At 43.4% G+C, this 19,264-nt stretch overlaps 1 protein-coding gene across 1 annotated transcript in view; it reads right to left on the reverse strand.

Moving 5' to 3' along the window:
• Positions 1-17,886, reverse strand: part of myo16 (myosin XVI) — a 110,133-nt gene extending 92,247 nt beyond the window's left edge. The window contains exons 1-4 of the mRNA XM_019884717.1: positions 17,468-17,886; positions 12,935-13,192; positions 8,489-8,559; positions 7,524-7,667 (exon numbers count right to left, since the gene is read on the reverse strand). Coding sequence (XP_019740276.1) covers positions 7,524-7,667; positions 8,489-8,559; positions 12,935-13,192; positions 17,468-17,516 — 522 coding nt within the window. The 5' untranslated portion in view covers positions 17,517-17,886. The remainder of the gene's footprint in view (positions 1-7,523; positions 7,668-8,488; positions 8,560-12,934; positions 13,193-17,467) is intronic.
• Between the last annotated feature and the right edge of the window lie 1,378 nt (positions 17,887-19,264).

The following is a 19,264-nucleotide window of genomic DNA, read 5'->3' on the forward strand; positions in this document are numbered from 1 at the left end:
GGTGGTGGGGGGAGGGAGGGTGGGGTGGGGGTGGGGGAGACCCCTAAGTGAGTACTTTTATTGGACATACCCAGCTAACTGAATCATAATGACCGAGTCATGCAGCATAAAAGAGATTTACGAATTGTGTCCATCAAGGGGAAAGGCTGAAATCCTCCTCAAAGCAAAAGTCCTCATTGAATCATGCAACAGAGACTTGTTTCATAAGCAAAAAAAAAAAAAAAAAAGTGGAATTGCAAATTTCCAAACAAACTGTTTTTGACACAAGCCGCGCCAAGAGATATTACGGATAAAGCGATTGTAATGGCGTCGCTTTATCGTCAGAGAACCGTTGCAACACTCACTGAGCCGGGTCAACCAATTTTGCTGACTTATGAGGGTTAACAAAAGCAATTACGGAACATTATTGAGGAAAAATTCTCCGAGCACCACCACTTTTCCAACTAGGATTCAATATCAACCGACAATATGTCTCTTTAGTTTTGTGCTTGACGCCCCTGCAAACACCAATCACCCTCTTCATAAAACCGACTGCTCGGCTCGTCTGCCTTTTGTACGCTTGTGAGTGTTTGTGGCGCTGGGTGGGGCGTAAAGCAAACCCACACCATTCGCCTCCGGGCCCAGTATCCATCAATGGAAGTCTCGCTGGACGCCGCGATCCCTTGACACTTAACAATGGATACAGTGTATACTCCCCGTGCCTGTAAGCCAGTGCGCACATAAACTTTTACATTTGCGGTATATTGCGTGATGAAATGATTTCGGAATGAGCTGTGACAGTAAACAGCGCAGTAGTACAAGTGGAAAGAAAATGCGCACATCAGAGGCCAAAATTCAAATTCTCTTATCTTCTACTTACCCGGCAGGTGAACAAACTCTTGAAAAGAAGAACCCGTGGCTAAAGACAAACTGTGGCCGGGTTTTTACTTTCTAGATCCGGATTTGACACCTCAGATAGGAGGATTTGGATGTTGGCCGTCGACAAGTAATGCAGCATTTTTTTTTTTTTTTTTTTTTAAATGTCCGTTTAAAACCAAATCTGGTTCCTCTGCAAACTGAATAAAATATATAATGGATAGCCATAAGGTACATGGAAGCGTTACAGTACATAAAGAAGATAAAAGGCATTCATTTACGACAGACACTAATAATGAACAACAAACTCATTCACTCCCAAAGACGTTTTTAAACGTCTTTTCAGACTTGGTCCAGAGTTGGCTAGTACTGAATGATTAATGTTGAGTGAAATCGTTTGCAGGAGTTGCAGGAATTATTTTAGCTTAAGAAAAACTATCATGATGTGATTTTTTTTTTTTTATTTGATTTTCCTAAGATTTTGTTTCGTCATGTTTTTGCTATGAGCATTGGCTATCGGAAAGATATAGATACAGATCCATTAATTTCATTTTGTGGTTGAAGTAACATGTTAAACCCCATTTTTATCCAGAACACCGTGTCATAAATAGTGTAACGACACACAAAATGTTCGGGATATTTGGCTTTCAAATGACATTTCAGGACGAACCTAAAATGCATTCAAACCTTTACAAGTGAATTCAATGCGACCTTCTTTAAGCTTTTGAATGCACATGTCCGACTATGGAACGTTTCAGTACTTTTTGCACAAGTTGCTGTCTTCTAACGAAGAGTTTTAACGGCAAAATTCCCAACGGGTGTTTTTCACCCTTGAATCGACCGATAAACGTGCTGGTTTGCTTAGCGTGCCACCGAGTATGACTCAGGGCACGGCATTAGAGCGTCACACACAAATAAAAAAAACACCAGGTACGGCGGAAACTGAGGGAGCCGTTGGTAACCTCGAAATTGTGTTTGCTGGTCTGGTTGCGGTGTACTTAATATGTCTGGTGAGAATATGATGCGTAAAACGGCTCGACTCTCTCCGGAGAGTTACGGCGCCGCCACAAAAGAAATAGCTTCTCTTTCAATGCGGCACAAAGCGCCACGGGACCGGGCGACGCAGATGGCGGCGGGGGAATTATGACAAGTGGCCTGTGGACGCGGAGGAATTAGTCATGTGTCTGCGGCGGGAATGATAAGCGATGACAGATATGAATGAGTTGGCGTCGGCGAGCAGCCCCGCAGACGGCGGGGGGGAGGTTAACAAGTTGACTCCTGACCTGGTGCGGCTCACCATGGCAATATGATGAACCTCATGTTGTTTCGGAGATGAAAGTCACACTTCTGTTTAGTGGTTACTTATCTGGATAGTTATTCAATTAAAAGTTATTCCCTCCTCTAGATAACGGCTATTTGTGTATACTGTGACCGCCGCAGGATCAATGATAACGGTAGTTGACTCTCCTTGAAGTATTTATATTGCTAACTGTTTTACATATCGGTGCTGTCGAGTAGAATGGAACCAAATTATTTTCACTCGTTAGTGTCTAAAAAAAAACGAACAGATTTTTGATTTTGAGGCAATGTAATGCTCTCGAGAATTGAGGAAAGGGTGGAATTATGACACAGACAGTATCAGGCAGTCTGGGTTCAAGACAGTTCAAAGATTAACTCTCACTTTAAATCAGTCAACAATTTCTGAAATCAAGAGAATGTGAGGGGACCTGTAAATAATATCGCTTTGTGAAACATGATTCAATTGACCATAGTTTGACAAATTTCAGCCTGACAGCGATGAGATACAACATTTTTAACTCATTCAGAACAAGCCAATTCTGGACCAAGTCTGAAAAGACGTTTAAAAACGTCTTTGGGAGTGAATGAGTTTAAAAAGGTGGTACCGGGTTTTTTAGGGGGTGTTTTTTTTTTTTTTTTAAACCTGGTTATTAAATTGACTAAATGTGGGAATCATCTTTAAAATATCTTAAAAATCAGGATTTGGTTAGCACGTCGACTTCACAGTGCAGAGGTTCGATTCCAGCTCCGGCCTTCCTGTGTGGAGCATGTTCTCCCCGGGCCTGTGTGGGTTTTCTCCGGGTACTCCGGTTTCCTCCCACATTCCAAAAACATGCACGGCAGGCTGATTGAACACTCTAAATTGTCCCTCTGTGTGCGTGTGAGCGCGGATGGTCGTTCGTCTCTGTGCGCCCTGCGATTGGCTGGCAACCGGTTCAGGGTGTCCCCCGCCTACTGCCCAAAGACAGCTAGGATGGGCTCCAGCACCCCCCGCGACCCTTGTGAGGATAACGCTGATCAGAAAGTGGATGGATGGATCAGGATTTGATCTCCAACAAGCATCAATCATCTGCTGCTGCATACATGGGTGTAATTCAGCAGATCGGTAATCAAGTGCTGTCTCTATGAATGGAAATAAATTAATCACGATAGTCTTTCGTAGGCTTCGTGTGTACTGCGCAGTGTGGAGTTTTGTGATTTTGCAACAAGTAACCAACCCCTCGCCCTGCACCTAGTCGTCATGGTTACAAAAGCCACAGCCCATCAGTTGTAGCAAATGAGAAGTGGCTCATTTTGCACGGGACGTTGCTTTCATCTCAACGCAGGCTAATTTCAGCCACAGAACAGCTGTAATTATTGACCCTTGGGTCACACACGTTATTAAGACACCTTGGAATATTTTTAAATTGGAAACGAGTGCAAGATGTTTTATATAAGCTATCATGTAACATGTGCTTGACTCATTTCATTCCCACCAAATGACCAAGAGGTAGAACAAATGCAAATATTGTACTTGATCCCCACACACATAGCGAGCCACATTTTTTTTTTTAATCCCCGCCTAAAGTGTTATTTGTTGAATTCAGTTGTGAACGAGCTTGCCTATAAACCGGTCGTCAAGCCAAACAACTCATGTGGCTACCGTTATGCGGTGAGTCAGGATCCCTTGACTGCATCGCTGAACAAAAACTGAATAAATAAGTGAAACAAATGTGTTACGTCATTAACTCCAAGCGGATCCCCCTCCATGCGACTGCAAGGCAAACCTAGCGACTTTATCTACAGACAGACATACGAAGCTGAGCTCAAGGGAGCCCGGGGCTCGCCGTTAGCCACAAACTTCAAAAGACTGGCAAATGCACATGTTCCAAATGCATCCGTCACAAGCAGGGAAAGTGGGTCAATTCCAAAACTCCCCACCGGTGGATGACGATACGAAATAAAATTTTAGAACCGTACATGTCTCCTGAGAATCACGTGATCGCTAGGCTATATTTTGTAAATGTTTAGACGGGTGAAGCTCAAATCAGAGAACCGCAGTACCAATGCATGCCGTCTCAAAATTTTTCGTTAATGACCAGAACCAGAGCAGGAGCAAAGAACATATGTGGGAATATTCTTGGAATCCGGTTAGGGATGAAAGTGGCAATCGGGGGATAGAGAAGGGAAAAATCCTGGAATTCTGTTCATCAGCAAAAGTCAAACTGCTTCAATGAAGGAAGCAATGATGAAGGAAGGACTGTGAGGAGCAAAAGACAAATAGTTCATGAGTAAGACGCAATTTCTTTCGGTGGCATTTAAAGATAAGGCGGCTAATCGGGCACATCGAGTGAGACTACATTTCCACTTCTCATTAAAATGGAAAGCCATCATATCCTGTGGAAAGCGCCCCCCACTTACGGCACCAATAAGGCAGCAGCTGCATGACTGGAGTGCAAAATAAACGAGCAGATGAAAAAGGATATTGCATCTGCATCGGAAATGGAGTTAAGCCGAGACTATTTTTACACATTTCGTTCGGAAGGCTTTTGGGTTACCTGCTCAAAAAGCCCCCTTGATGCTCAGTGGACATTTTTCAGGAACAAATCAGTCGGTTTGTGGTCTCATGTTAACAGTCCACTGACGATTTTGTGCTAGGACTTTTCAAGTATCATAGCCTAACTTTTCCTTCAAGTCCAATTTTGAATGTTAAAAAAAAAAACATCACCAAGTACATAAAATGAGGAGTAAAAATTGTCAAAAATCATGTCGTTGTTTCAGTTCTCAAAAACAGATGCCTCTTCGTCTGGCAACTTTCTTGTGCTTACACAGCTCTACATGTTTGGGTCGCACAAACACCCACATAGAAGCTCAGATGGCTGGAATATATCCGGCGCACCTGACAACTTGGAGACAGAAGGTAGATTACAATTTAGACCAGCAGGTCTAAGATCTGGCGCAGGCAAGGTAACGAGATTTTGGTGGATTTGTTTGAGGCGCAGGCAGACAGATTATGAGCTCCGCAGACATGTGTGGTCATGTCATTCCTAAATATGACAACACCAAACATCGGTCGCTCTGATTCATTGTAGAAATCAATTCATTGATGAATTATTATTATTATTATTGTTATTATCATCCTAAATATATTTTTTAAACTTAGGGTAGAGGGTGTGGTTTTGTCACACATGGACGGACGATCAGGAGTACAAGGGTATCTAAGTGCCCACTCCACAGCAACCAACTTTATGTCTTCCGCAAGTGGAGATCTTTCACTTTCTTTTAAATGTGCTTCGTGCGCGCCGATCTCCTACATACACTCAAGTGAGTCCTTCCACCATGCAACTCTCCTGCGCTAAAATTAAAGGGAATGAGGGGAGCTGCTTCCATTGGATAACAAGCAAGTCGGCTGTGTTCCCTCCCACAATGGCGCAAACTCCCCTCTCTACCTACGACCGTCTAGCAAACACCAAAAGAAATAAAATTCCACCAATGTGCATAGTTAGACTGCACTTTGTGCAAAATTGCCGCTGGGCGTATAAACAGGACCCATGGAGATAAAAGTTTTATGATGGCCATAGTTTGACCCTGACATTTTTTGAACATTTTAAACATGAGCATATTTCTATTTGTGATAAACAAAAAAAAAAAATATCGATATTATCAATTGCTGTAAATTTAAAACAACTTATTTCAGTAATACCCCCCCAAATGTTTATCGGGAAAATCCATCCATCAGATGGAGGCTTACATTAAATGGATGGCAGGCATTAAGAGGAAGTTAAGCATCCTGCAAGGGGCGGGGGGGGCAAATGCTGACAGACCCACCGCAGTGAGCATGTCAACCTTCGGAAAGCAGCGCCTCAGTGGAACCTCCACGTTGCCACATACAGTCAATCAACACAACCAAGCTGTAAAGGAGTTGAGCTCCAGCCGGGTGACAAGCCTCTACGGGTCTCATCAACATAACGTGACTGAGCTGAGTGTCTTATTTGCCCTCCCCTGCAGATGGCCCTGTTCTCTTTAAGGACCTAATCAAAAAAAAAAATATGAGCTGGAATCCGCATCTCTTTGATGGCAAAATGTATTCGCTAGTACTGTGCGGAGGCGTTTACTGTATTAACTCGATTGCAAATGGGGAGCAGGATGTAATCGGGTGTAGGCATTTTACTAAAAATGACTAACTGAGAGATGCCATAACGTTTGAAGAGCCAGAGCAGAAACAACATTGTGGGACGATCACGTCAGAGTTTGCTGGAACGTTCCTTGTCGGTAAATATGTCACCGGCCACATCATCAAAAATATTCATGAAAACTGCGTGGGGAACACCTTGAGAGCATTATTAGTAAGATTCTTCATCAAAGACAGGGGCTGCTGTTTTGATTGGCAACAGAATTCAGCAGGGGAAAGTCAAGTCATAAACTTTCTTTGCAATAAATCTGCTTCATTTTTATTTCACCATATTAATCCGAATAGCGTGTCTAGACGAGTGGGAGCAAATCAAATATATTGCAAAGAAATGTTTTTCCTGGAGTTCCTCTTTAAAATCTTTGTGTGATGTCGATCAAGTGATATGATTAGCGTTCCCCAAGAGGAAAAGGGATGCATTTATTTGAGGGAGGGGTTCATTTGTCTGAAGTTAGATCACACACTTGACCATGAGTCAGGGCATGGCATTTATTTGCGGAACAGAAACTTTAAAGGATATTTACCAGCTCAGGGTGCTAAATGCGACCTCGTAATACTGCATTTGTGTGTAGATGTGGTGAAGCAACATGTGGCTCGTTACACCAAGGTTATTTTTAATGTCCTGTTCCAAGGTGCTGTAAAAAAAAAAGATGAATGTTTGTGTTCAAGAGGCAGCTCAATGTTTAGGATGTGTGAGACGGCAGCTGGTGTATACTATATAATGTATGCTAGAGCTCTGTGAATAGTTCGGGTATTTGCTCTGTACAAGCTCTCCTTTTTCTTGTTTTTTTTTCTTCTTGTTTCTATTTATTACAGTAGCATTGGAAACATTGCCAAAACAGCAACTCATTGAGGAAATTCAGTATCCTCAGCTGAGGTTGGTTTGTCCGATAGGATCGCTGTGTCTTCGACCGACGCCTTCCCAAACCCTCAAATTATTCATGACACTTGTGTCGTACCAAATATAGAACGTGTACACCGTCCAATTCAAAGAGAAAACAAATTGCACCTTTCATGCTTGAATTAGTAATGCTTGCCCATGCATGCTGTTATTATGTGAGTGTCTGGTGGCATGCGATTATCAAAGTCCGTTCTCCTCTTCTTTGTACTGGCACGCGCGTCGTGTGTGTGTGTGTGTGTGTGTGTGTGTGTGTGTGTGTGTGTGTGTGTGTGTGTGTGTGTGTGTGTGTGTGTCTCTCACCAGAAGCAAAAGCAGCACCATGTCGGCATGGTCGCACACGCATGCTACATGCAGAGCCGTCCACAGGTCTTCGTCCTGCAGGTTGATGTTCAGGCCTCGCTCCAGCAGCACCTCTGCCGCCAGCACGTTGTTATGACGAGCGCACTGCGAAATGTTTGGCAGGATAGCGTTCTGATGCACTCGATATAAGGAGTTGTCGAATTCAAGTGGGTTTGTTGCGCACCGCCTACACCTACACGATGCAGACAACTATCTTGGGACGAGCGGTTGAGTTAATCCTTTTGTGCCTCTGTTGTACTGCTGGGTACATGCCATAGCTATGGCTCTATCTGCTATTGAAGCATTGGCAAAACCAACAACGATGAAGGGTTTTTTTTTTTTTGTATTAAATACCTGGTCAGCCGGGGTTCCAATATTGCACGACTATCTGTGTCTTATATGCTGCGTTGTATGATTTTTTCATTTATCTTAACTGTTTCATTGATGCCGGCGCGGGCACCCGCAGCGGCTCCTCTCTCTCTCTTGTGGTGGAGAGTAAAGACGTTTCATCTGTGCTGTATGTTGAACGCAGAGCGCATTTGACAATAATGTTGACTTGACTTGAATATGGATGAACCACTGTCGGTTGCTCGTTGGTCATGCGGTTTCGATTTCGATGCATCACGGGAAAGGCGGTGATCCCTTGACTCCAAAAAATGTCATTTGACTAAGCTCGTAACTCATTTCAAGCGTGTTTTTATACAAGTCTAGCTGCATAAGTGTTAATCATGCTGTTCACACAAAAGCAGTCTTCCCAGACCAAAGCACCGCTTATTTCGTTTCGTGGTTAAAATTCATTGGCGGTTAAAACGGTCGCATGCAAGACAAACTCCAGTGAAGTGGTACATACATCATCATCATTATTATGTCGCATGCAGCTGTGAGATATGCTGTGTCGCATTTGTGTGTGTGTGTGTGTTGCCTACCAAGTGTAGCAAGGATCCCCCAGAGGAAATTGGGGTGTTGGGGTCAGCTCCCTCCTTCAGGAGACGCAGCACTGCAACACAAGAGCAACGCCTGTGATTTACATTCACAACAAACACAAAAACGTCACAAATGGAGCACCGGGGCGATAAGGACAATCAATAGTGAACACTGGGTGGATGCTAACTCTTCATCCATCCATTTCTATCATGCTTGTCTTCATTCGGGTCATGGGTCAGGTGGAGCCTATCCCAGCTAACTTTGGGCAATCGGCAGCGTACACCTTGGACGGGTCATCAGTCAATCGTACGGCAAATATTTGAAAAAAATACAGACTCACATTCACACCTTTGCGCAATTTAGAATCTTCAACTAACGTGCATGTTTATAAAACGAGGAAGGAAGGCAGAGTACCCGAAGAACACCCACACAAGAATGCGGACAACATGCAAAATCCACACAGGAACCTCACGACTGTGAGACAGCTGTGCTAACGCTGGAATAGTTCACAAATCTTAAACAATGCCTGAAACTCCTTCACACATGCACGTGCACACCCATGCACGTACTTAAAAGTAAGCCAAGTGAGCTCTGAAGACGAGGTCAATTAGTCTGCCACTAATTCCAACTGTGATTGACCGTCTTAAAGTCATTTAAAGGCTCATTACTTTATTAGACAAGTTCAGCCTCATTAGTCATTGCGTAATACTGTACAGATTCACAGAGAGGACAAAAGTATTGGGACACCTGGCCCTATCACTTAACCCAGGAGAACCCACGGGGTCAAATTTGGCCCCTATAAATTCTGCTACTCAAATGCTACCCTTAAACCCCAAAGGGTCAAATTTGGCCCGAATCCTAAATTAGGATTAAAGCATTGAATATTTGAAAAAACATATTTTTGTGTTCAATGAACATATAGCAGTCATTGAATGTATAATTCATCATTTTCCAAAGAAGAAGGGTTCTCCAGGGTTAAGGAGTCACCCTGTTTGCAGCAACAACGGCTTCTAATCTCTCGTAACCGCTCACGTGCACGCCTTTTTTAAACAATGTAGTTTTCAATAAACGCAAGATGCATGCTTATGGGAACATGCAAACTTCACACAGTGCCTCTCAACTGTGAGGCAGAAGTGCTAATCGCAATCCAACCGTGCTGCCTGGAAGCATGCAGTTGTCCATAAATGTCTCGGTAAGATGAACACTTAAAATTAAAAATGGACAAAGGGGTCTACAAATAACTTACTGAATTGTCCTAAGATACACTAAGGGTAAAATAATGATGTACAAAGTCCATGCACCACACATGTAGCACCCTCCACAAAGACGATTTTCTCATTTGTCTACTTGGCTACTGACATCTAATATTGTTGAATAGAAATTGAACAGTGAAGTCAATCACGGTAATTATCCTTCATCTCTTTTAAAACTGGAAAGGCTCCGGACTCTGACTCCCCCAATTAGGGCTCATAGATGATTTAGCAAGTTACTAGGGAATACATAATGCTTTGGCTTTCCTGTATAATGGCTGAGATGCTCTATCGCGAGGAGCAACTTTTTAAACAGACAAGACACAAGCAGGATTTATGGCTACAGTTTAGGAAACGATTACTGGAGGGTTTTATTTTTTTCTTGGATTTGACAGGATTACATAAACTGTCATGAGCAGAGGTGGGCATTCTGTCAATACTGACAGAACGTCCTTCACTGACGGACACTGAGGAAAAATGGGGGGGGGGGGGTGACGAGCAAAGCACTGACGGATGACAAATGACGAACCGGTAATGAGACACGGTGATAGAGAATTAGTCATTTTATTTCCCTGCTTCGTCTTTTTGCTTTTGTTTGTTTGTGTTTTGTCTCTTTCTGTACCGGACATGTCGACAGCAGGAAATACACCTCCAATTACTTTGGATGATATTGAAATCTGATCAAATCTCGAGCAATCAATTTGCACCAAGAGGAGCGCCTTGCATCAGTCACAAATAGGAAGTCAGCGCTGATCCATCCCGTCGTCGGGGTCGGCTTTCTAATGAAGCGATTCGGTTCGTCATGCATCGTTAATCAGCCACAAATGCAAATCTCCTTAATTACTCTTTTAGCCCCATCTAGCACAATAACTGCGAGGCACCCTCTGTTTATACATTTCCTCTTATCTTAAAACATGCATGTTGTGTGGGGAAACGATCCAGAAATAATCACATATTCCTCTTGGGGATGGTGCAAGCCCAAGGCACGCGCGATTACTCTGTGCAGGAGGAGGACAAAAAAACGACTGTGGGGGAAAAACCTTCCTAGGATGCAAGAAGAGCGGGGAATACTAAAGAAGTCTTGTCAGGATGTTGTAAATTGTGATATATGACGCCCAGGTTTGCCTCAATGGTGAAACAACAAATCACGAAGAAGGAAACGGCTCAAGATCATGATGCTTTCAAGTTTTTCTGTTCAACCTAAATGGTTCCCCCCCGCCATGTTGATGTTTTCAATAATTTACTGGTCAGGAGGGCATCCCAAGGCAGCAGTGCAGTGTTGAATGTTGCCAAGTTAAGGTTCACATTGATGTGTTACAGTGGTTAAAAAAAAAAAAGAGAGAAAGAAAGAAGAAATAAAGTACATTGATGTGTTACAGTGGTTAAAAAAAAAAAAAAAAGAGAGAAAGAAAGAAGAAATAAAGAATGAATAAGTTCAAGCGAATTAAAACTTACATTTGGTTCTGACTGGCTCCAACTTGTCTTACAGTTTGGATTTGTAGTGCCGGCTGTTCATTTTTCAAGCACTATAGATCATGCAAACATATTTTCTTATGGACATCAACCTTTCAAAATACATGGCATGGTGAGATATTTCTTAATGAAGTGATCCATTTATGTGATAACGTAGCATCACGCAACACCTTATAAAGGGGCCTGGCTTTCAGTCGGACTGCTGCAACAGCCCAGCAGCTGCTGCTGCTGCTCACAGAGACCTCGACCAAACTCATTGGCAGCGAGACAGCGGAGGTTAACACGTTGACCTTGTGACAGATTGCCGCCGCTTCTCTTATTAGCCAAAGAGCCTCTTTAGCATCCGGCAACTTTGCGGACCGAAAGAAACCGCTCCAAGTCCGTGGTCCTTTATTTCTCCCTGAGACACTGTCCTTTAAAATCATGTGGCTTTGTTATTTCATTTCAAATTTATGAAGTACAGTGACTACCTCTTATTCTTTTATTTGTCTTTACGAGAGGAGAGTGCAGTTTCTGTATTATACACAGGGAGCAAAGCCAACCAAGGGCAAACTTGATTAAGTTTCTGCAAGAGGGAAATTCTCCCGGCACCCTGTCGTCAATAGATGTGATGAACAATGACAGATGCACTTTTTTTTTTTGTCTAAATGAAAAATGCCAATCCCAAGGTGGAGTGTCCTCGTAGAATAAGAATGCGGCTCATGTTTTTAGTTACGGTGATGACCTGACATCAGCACTGATGAACAGGGCAACGGCAAAGCGGTTGAGTTTTCAGCAAGTGTAGCTGTTGCGCGAAACGAAAATTAGCATATGGCATTTGCGGAAACGATCCAAAAAAAATGTTACTTCAACACAAACGCAGAAGTTACATACAAATAAAACTTTCAACAGTACTCACAAGAATATGTTCTTTTACCTGTGTGGAAATAATTAGAACAGCTTTTGTTTACTTTTCAGGCTAAGACGTGCACAAAGAGGGGGCGGTATTAATGTGTACGGCTATACAGTAATCCCTCGTTTATCGCGGTTAACGGGGACCAAAACCACCCGCGCTAAACGAAAATCGGCGAAGTAGCGACCAATTAACATATACAGGTTAAAAAAATTTTTTTTTTTAACCTGTAAAATTTTTTTTTAACCTGTATATGTTAATTGGTCGCTACTTTGCGGATTTTCGTTTATCGTGGGTGGTTTTGGTCCCCATTAACCGCTAAACGAGGGATTAGTGTATAAAAAAAAAAAATGTTAGTTTTTTTTTTTTTTAATCCGCAAAAAGTCCGCAAACTGTCCGCGAGAAGCTGCAAAACAACAGCGAGACACATAGAGCAACATATACAGTACTGTAGTCCATGTATATGAAAAAAACCAAAACAAACAAAAAAATGTTTTCTTTGTTTGAAAAAAATCCATGATGCACTGAAGCCGCGATCAACGAACCGCGAAGTAGCGAGGGATCACTGTATCTGATTAATTTATTTAGTGGGTGAGGCTTGCATACCGGTGTGCTCGATATACCGAATTCTATAGTAAATGGTACTTTTCCCTCCAACAAGTTGATTTATTTGACAGTGTCTCGGCGCAGCACCAACTCTACAACTGTATTGTTGTCATTGAAACTGTGCCAAAAGCTAGCATCTGTTCACAGAGAGATAGTAGCCCAGTGTTTGAAAGCTCTTGCAAACCGGTGTTTGCACCGTACACACAGTCATCTGCCCGTAGACGCACCTTCTTTGTCATCGTAGCGGATGATGGCGTCCTGTAGGACATCGGCAAGGCTAAAGCGGACTTGCTGCTTCTTGCGATGCGCCTTGACTCCACCTTGCTGGCGCTGCTGAAAGCTCTTCTCCCGCTCGTAGTACGCCCTGATTTGGTCACAGCGCATTCTCTTGACCAGCCGCTGGCGCTGGCCGATGGGCAGAGACTCCAGCAGACACTGGTCGATCTCCATGTTCTGACGAAAGGCGTTACATAGCTGGAAACAGCCTGGCGACGAGAGAAAACACAACATGATACTTCCGTTAGCAACAGAGGCGAGTCAATCGGAATAAAACGCTTGACTTTAGGGTTGACTTGAATGCACTTTGATAGCTACTGAGCTAATAACATAAAGCACAGTTGCTACTGTTTAGCCCGTCGGCAGCGTTGTTGCTTGTCGTCTGTCATATCCGTACGGTGCTTTGTCAGTCTCTCGGTAGACTTTAGCCAAACAGCCTGAGATCAAGAAACAGCAGCGCGCTCCCGAAATGTGAACAGCTGAAGCTACAAAACTGAACAAGTGATGTCTAGCAGGACAAATTGCAACATTGGTTCAGGGTGTCCCCGGCCTACTGCTGGGATATAGGCTCCAGCACCCCCCCCCCCCGTGACCCTTGTGAGGAGAAGCGGATCGGAAAACGGATGGATGGAAATATCTACATTCAAATTTGGCGAAATTATATAACCAGAGAGTTCAAACCACCCTGCAATTCACCTCATGAGACTTCAGCTCGGTGAACATCTGAATGGTATTGCGTGGTTTGTTTTGTCCGGAGCACAATAGAATGTGAACCAGTGTTGTTTTAGGAGGAATTTTAATCCGGCAAATGGGATCAAAGTTCATGAACTAAAGGTGATTGCTTTTCAAGGTGCTTACAATTTCACAGTTTTGGGTCCCAGCCAGCGTAAAGGCCAAATAAGATATCCCAGACCCTACTTGGTGGTCCTGTTTGGCTTTATGTCTGGACATTTATCTTATTGATCTTGCCTAAATTCACCCCACCTGCAGGACATTTGTCTTCACTGTTCAGCTTTGACGTGTCCGGGTTTCAATATCTCATCTCTTTCTGTTATTCTGTCATATGGTTCAAAAAACATGAAAAAAAAAAAACTGATCCATCATGCCCTCTATGGACAATTCATGATGCGGCAGCATCCATTATACGCTGCAGGCGATATAAGGCTCAATGCTGATGAAGTCAATCCCACTGGCTCATCACTGGAGCTGTCTTCCGGCGATAGTACCTCTTTCCCAACAACATATCAGAAATAAAAGTCACACATTTAAAGTAACGGGCAGCCACAGCATGCTCGTATGTCAGGGACCTAGATCCTAACTAGGGGACGCTTTCATCACTACTTTCCATCTGTGCCACCAAGAAAGATAGAAGAAACTATTAAGGCTCGGCAAGCCTGTGCAGCCTTGGTCAGTACTACGGTTCAATCATCATCGAAAGTGCATAATTCAATATTTTACAATCGATCCTGTACTTCTTCACACACTTCATTACAAAATATAATCTGTAATTGATGGTCCCATAAACCATTTGAATTAAAGTAGAAAAAAAAAAGACATTTCTTCATGTCTTCATCAGTTGGGAACATTTACGAATGAATTTGGCAGTGAGCTAAATGTTGATTCTAACGATTTAGACACGAGTAGGACAGTGACATTTAAATTACTTAAAAAAAATAAATAAAATCTGTATGCACGTGTCACTCAAGAATAAGTACATCCCTCACACTACATGCCTTATATATGATTAAGACAAATGAATGACACTACTGTCCCCTCAAAACAACTCACCACACACAGCCATGAACATCCAAACAGCTGGCAACAAACGTGAGTACACCCCAATGTGAAAATGCCAAAATTGGGACCTATTATCAATTTTTGCTTTCTGGTGTCATAATGTCACTCAACCATAAACTCGCCTCAACCATGATAAACAGGTTCCAAATTTTGTTTCCAGGGCAATTTGGCAATCTAATGAATGATTCTCATCAACCGGTGCCCTGGGATACATCGTGCATGAAACACAGATCAACGAGAATTTTTGTGGTTCCGACTGCTGTTTCACGCCGTCAACCTAATTTCAGGTTGTAGTGAAAACGTAGACCCTTTTAGTAGCAAAACCTAAAAGTTTCAGGTATTTTTGGTCAAAATGGACTTGGATATATATCAATATATATACTAATCCAAATAGCAGTGTGATTTCCAGAAAAGGGGCTACCCGAGCTGATTGTGGTCGTCTCCTCAACTACCTCTCAACTCCGCCTTGACTCGCTGACAATCATCCTTTCTTTGACTTGCCCTCTCGCTGCACGTCCTTCACACCGTCACCCCACATCCAAGGCTGCTGTGGTATCGGCGCCATTTATTCGCGGCACATGACGGACGTCACATTGCGCGGCGGAATTTATGTGGACATGACTCACCCTCAAGATCGCGGCATATGCAGGCAATATGTATGAGATTTTAAAAGATATACATCAAGAAGTCTTGGTTGCCTTGGGGGGAGATGGGGGGTGGGGGGATTGAACAGTCTGATAAACGTAGTCTGGTAAATTTATTGAAATCAAGTCATAAAAATGTCTTTGTTAATGAAGGATGCTTCATGGCAACAAACATCGCTCACGGTTGAGACATTCAGTAACTGAACGAGGATACTAACTAACACTTCAGGAACAGAACATGATCTTGCGCTCTGGTGGTGGTGTTGCGTGGAGTGTGTGGGGAGTCTGGGTGCCATTTTTTTTCCAGAGGGCGCAAAATTTCAAGAGAGGAAACCAATATATGATGTTAATAGTAGTAGAAGCTGTCGTGGTCATTGATTCACAAAGCCTCCCACGGCGAGTTTCGAACATATTGCCCCACAGTTGATCAAAAACAGACACGGCCGCCTGCGCATTTTCAGTCGCTTAACTGAGGAAACTGAACAAAATGAATTCGTAATAAGCCATGTATTCACACACCAGCTGCAGGGCCACATATAACAGGCAAGGACTCAGTGCGCGGACTGGCTAATCAGCCAGCCGCTAACCTGAGCTAGCAAGAGTCAACACTTCACTCTCATTTGCTGCCTCCCATATCACTCACCAGACCAGGCCCACCTTTTAAAGCCACACACGTCCGTAGAACATAAGGATGGTCACCCCAAGTGGAAAAAAAAAATAGCTACAACTCACAAGCATATATAGTTTTGGAATTGTAGCTTGATGATGCAAGATAAATTTTTATTCTATTAATCCACTAATGTCTGGGATAATCGCTGGGATAAATCCAAGTTGAGAAAGAGAGAGTAACTCCAGGTAGTCAACACCGCAGACTAAAACTATAACACATACTAAACAATAGACACTGCTACATTCAAATCATGCGATACAATTATGTCCTCGTCTTTGGTGAAGCAGCACGTGGCTCACTATCTATGATCATTGTGCATGCCATGTTCCAAGAGTATCTGCGATCCCAAGGCTGCTTTCTATTTAGGAAAAGTGCAGTAGAAGCTGCCGTGTAAGTCAGAAGCCCTCGTATGCTGCATTTTGTACGCTTCTGTTATTTCCCAGTGTTGATAATAATACACTTAGATGTAACATTGTAGCAACAGGACGCAAAGCGGACTGACAATGCAAATGATACATTACTGGCTTCCCCCATAAAAAAATGAAAAATAAAAAAAATAAAAAAGGGTCAAAATCACAACACACTCAGTCAATCAAAATATATTCCACTTTTCTTTCTACCAAGAACTAGAAAAGAACTTGCTGATGAAACCAAAAAAATCTCAAGGTCATTCTCCCCCTCCAAAATCCTAAAACCTATGCATGGTTGAATCGAATGAGACGAGTAGAAGTGCATGTATGAATTGTACCCAGACAGCAGAAATGTGAAGGGGAGGAAAAGGACAGGCATCTGATGGAAGGTGAAAGGAAAAAAAAAAAAAAGCAGCTTCTACTTTCTCATTCCGCTGGCCATCAGTCATTGATTGAATGTGAAACATTTCATGCCGGCTGCAGCTAATAACACGGGCAGCCACTGCTCAAGAGCACACACTTGATATACGTTGATGCAGAGATGTACTTTAAGGATTTGCGAAGCCTCATCCCCGCTGCAACATTTCCCATTACTCATCCCACGGCACATGTTGGCCGTATGTCAATTCGACTTTCCATCCCTTGTCTCCCCAGCACTTGTCGAAATCTCACATCCGGTCATCCGTTTTCCCTCTCAAGCGGTCTGCTCTTGTGTGAAAAAGAAACCCCGGTCATTCGCCGCTTTCCCCGCTGCTACCTGCCGCAATTCGCCGGTCAACTTCACGCACGCGCGCGCTCACACACAGACGCACACACATCTGCAGCATTTCCCTGCAGCTCACACCCACACAGGAAAGACACATTATTTGAAGTTTGGATGGTTTGCAGATACTTGGATTTCAGAGCATGCAAAATGACTGTCGTTTCAACCTACATGTGCACCAATAAGAACGGGTTACTTACAGCATTTGATGAAATGGTAGTGAGACATTTTAGAGTTATAGGAGTCCATCAGTTCGACAAAAAAATCTGGCGGGCAGGACAACGCCGATGCCGGTCAAGCAGCCCAATCAGCAGCTACAGGTTCCAGCTCAAACTGGATGCATTATTCATCTGACTTCCTCCACATTGTCCCCCCCTAAAAACTGTCCTCCTTGTGTGTGCATCACACACACGCGCACACACTCTCACGGAGACATCCAGCAAGTGAGCTGCCTCCTACAGCGCTTCGCCTGCAGCCAAAGAGCCGCGGCGCAGCATCTTCCCCAGCCATGACCGTCACACGTGTCCCCCGCGTCACTGATTGACAGGCGGCTCGGCCCACCTCCCGCTCAACACACCCCCGATGACGCAATGTTCTTCACCTCCACATATACAGATGCCGGTTCCCTTATCCAGCACTGTGACTCACGCTCACATGCAAATGCAAAACGAAGAGTGAGTGCGTGTGTGTTCACGTGGGTGCGTTTTTGTAAGAGCGGGGGTGCATTTAATGAATTTCATTCATTTCAATGGGACTCCTGACCTCATAAAGACAAATGTGGGGGAACAAGCAAGGTCATACAGGCGATAAGAATGGAGAAAATGTTGCTTTACCAAAGGGGAAGAGGAATAAAAAGGAGATCTATGGAGAGAAATGTGTGTGATGGGGGTTTATTGTAAAGAATGAAAGAGAGAGAGAGAGAGAGAGAGAGAGAGAGAGAGAGAAGCTGCTGCAGTGCGGCTGTTGGCTGCACTGACAGGTTAAGAGCGTGTCAGTCAGTCTTAAACTAGCCGCAAATGGATTGGAATGGGTAAGTGTCCCTTCCAAATACGTGTGTAGTTTGAGGCCAGGGCGCCTCCATGAACACACGCATAGTAAGTACACACACTTTGAACTTCCTGTGTGTGAGTGAGTGCAGTGTCATGTCAGTGTGTCTGTAGGTCAAGCTCTTGGCCGCATTCACATGGGAATGAATGGGCGAAACTTTCAAAGATAATACGCATGCAGGAGGGTGACAACGTCAGGCAGAATTCCCCCCCTCTCAAAAAAAAGTCTACTGTCGAAACACAACATATACAGTGGCATTAAAGACACTAAATAGAAGAAGCGGCATATGTTACTTGGATAACAGAAACTTCATTTAGGACGAAAATGCTGCCTAGTACATCAAAATGCCTGCATCACGAACAGAGTGATATTTATAATTCCATCTATTGTCTTGCTGGAGCTTATCCTAGCTGACATTGGGCAAAAAGTAACCGAAACCCTGGACTGCTTGCTAGTCAATCACTGGGCACATATAGACAGTCAGACAGCCATTCACACTCACATTCGCGGTTACTGAGTAAGAACTGAACCCTCACCGCCTGCGGAGAAATCAGACGAGTGAAACACAAATATAAAATAAAGAATTCATTTTTATATTCTTCAAAACAAAATGAAGGAGGAGCTATCAGCCGAGCTATTATTATTTTCATTATTCCTTTAGGTGTGCAGCGGTGAATCTTGATTCATCCATATTACGGTATTCAATCTGATAATATAAATGGGCGTATTATGCATGGGAAATTACGGTCGCTCACCGGTGATGAGATGTTGCGATTTCCTAGGACTGTTGCGGGTGAAGTGATCGTTATCTGGTTTGTAATTTGTGAAACCAACATTTATAATTATTTCTTCATGTTTTTGCAATGTGGGAGGAAACCGGAATACCCGGAGAAAACCCACGCAGGCACGCGGAGAACATTCAAATGCCACACAGGAAGGCTGGAGCTCGA

Source organism: Hippocampus comes, unplaced genomic scaffold (assembly GCF_001891065.2).
Source record: "Hippocampus comes isolate QL1 unplaced genomic scaffold, H_comes_QL1_v1.1 scaffold95, whole genome shotgun sequence".
Classification (NCBI taxonomy): Eukaryota; Metazoa; Chordata; class Actinopteri; order Syngnathiformes; family Syngnathidae; genus Hippocampus; species Hippocampus comes.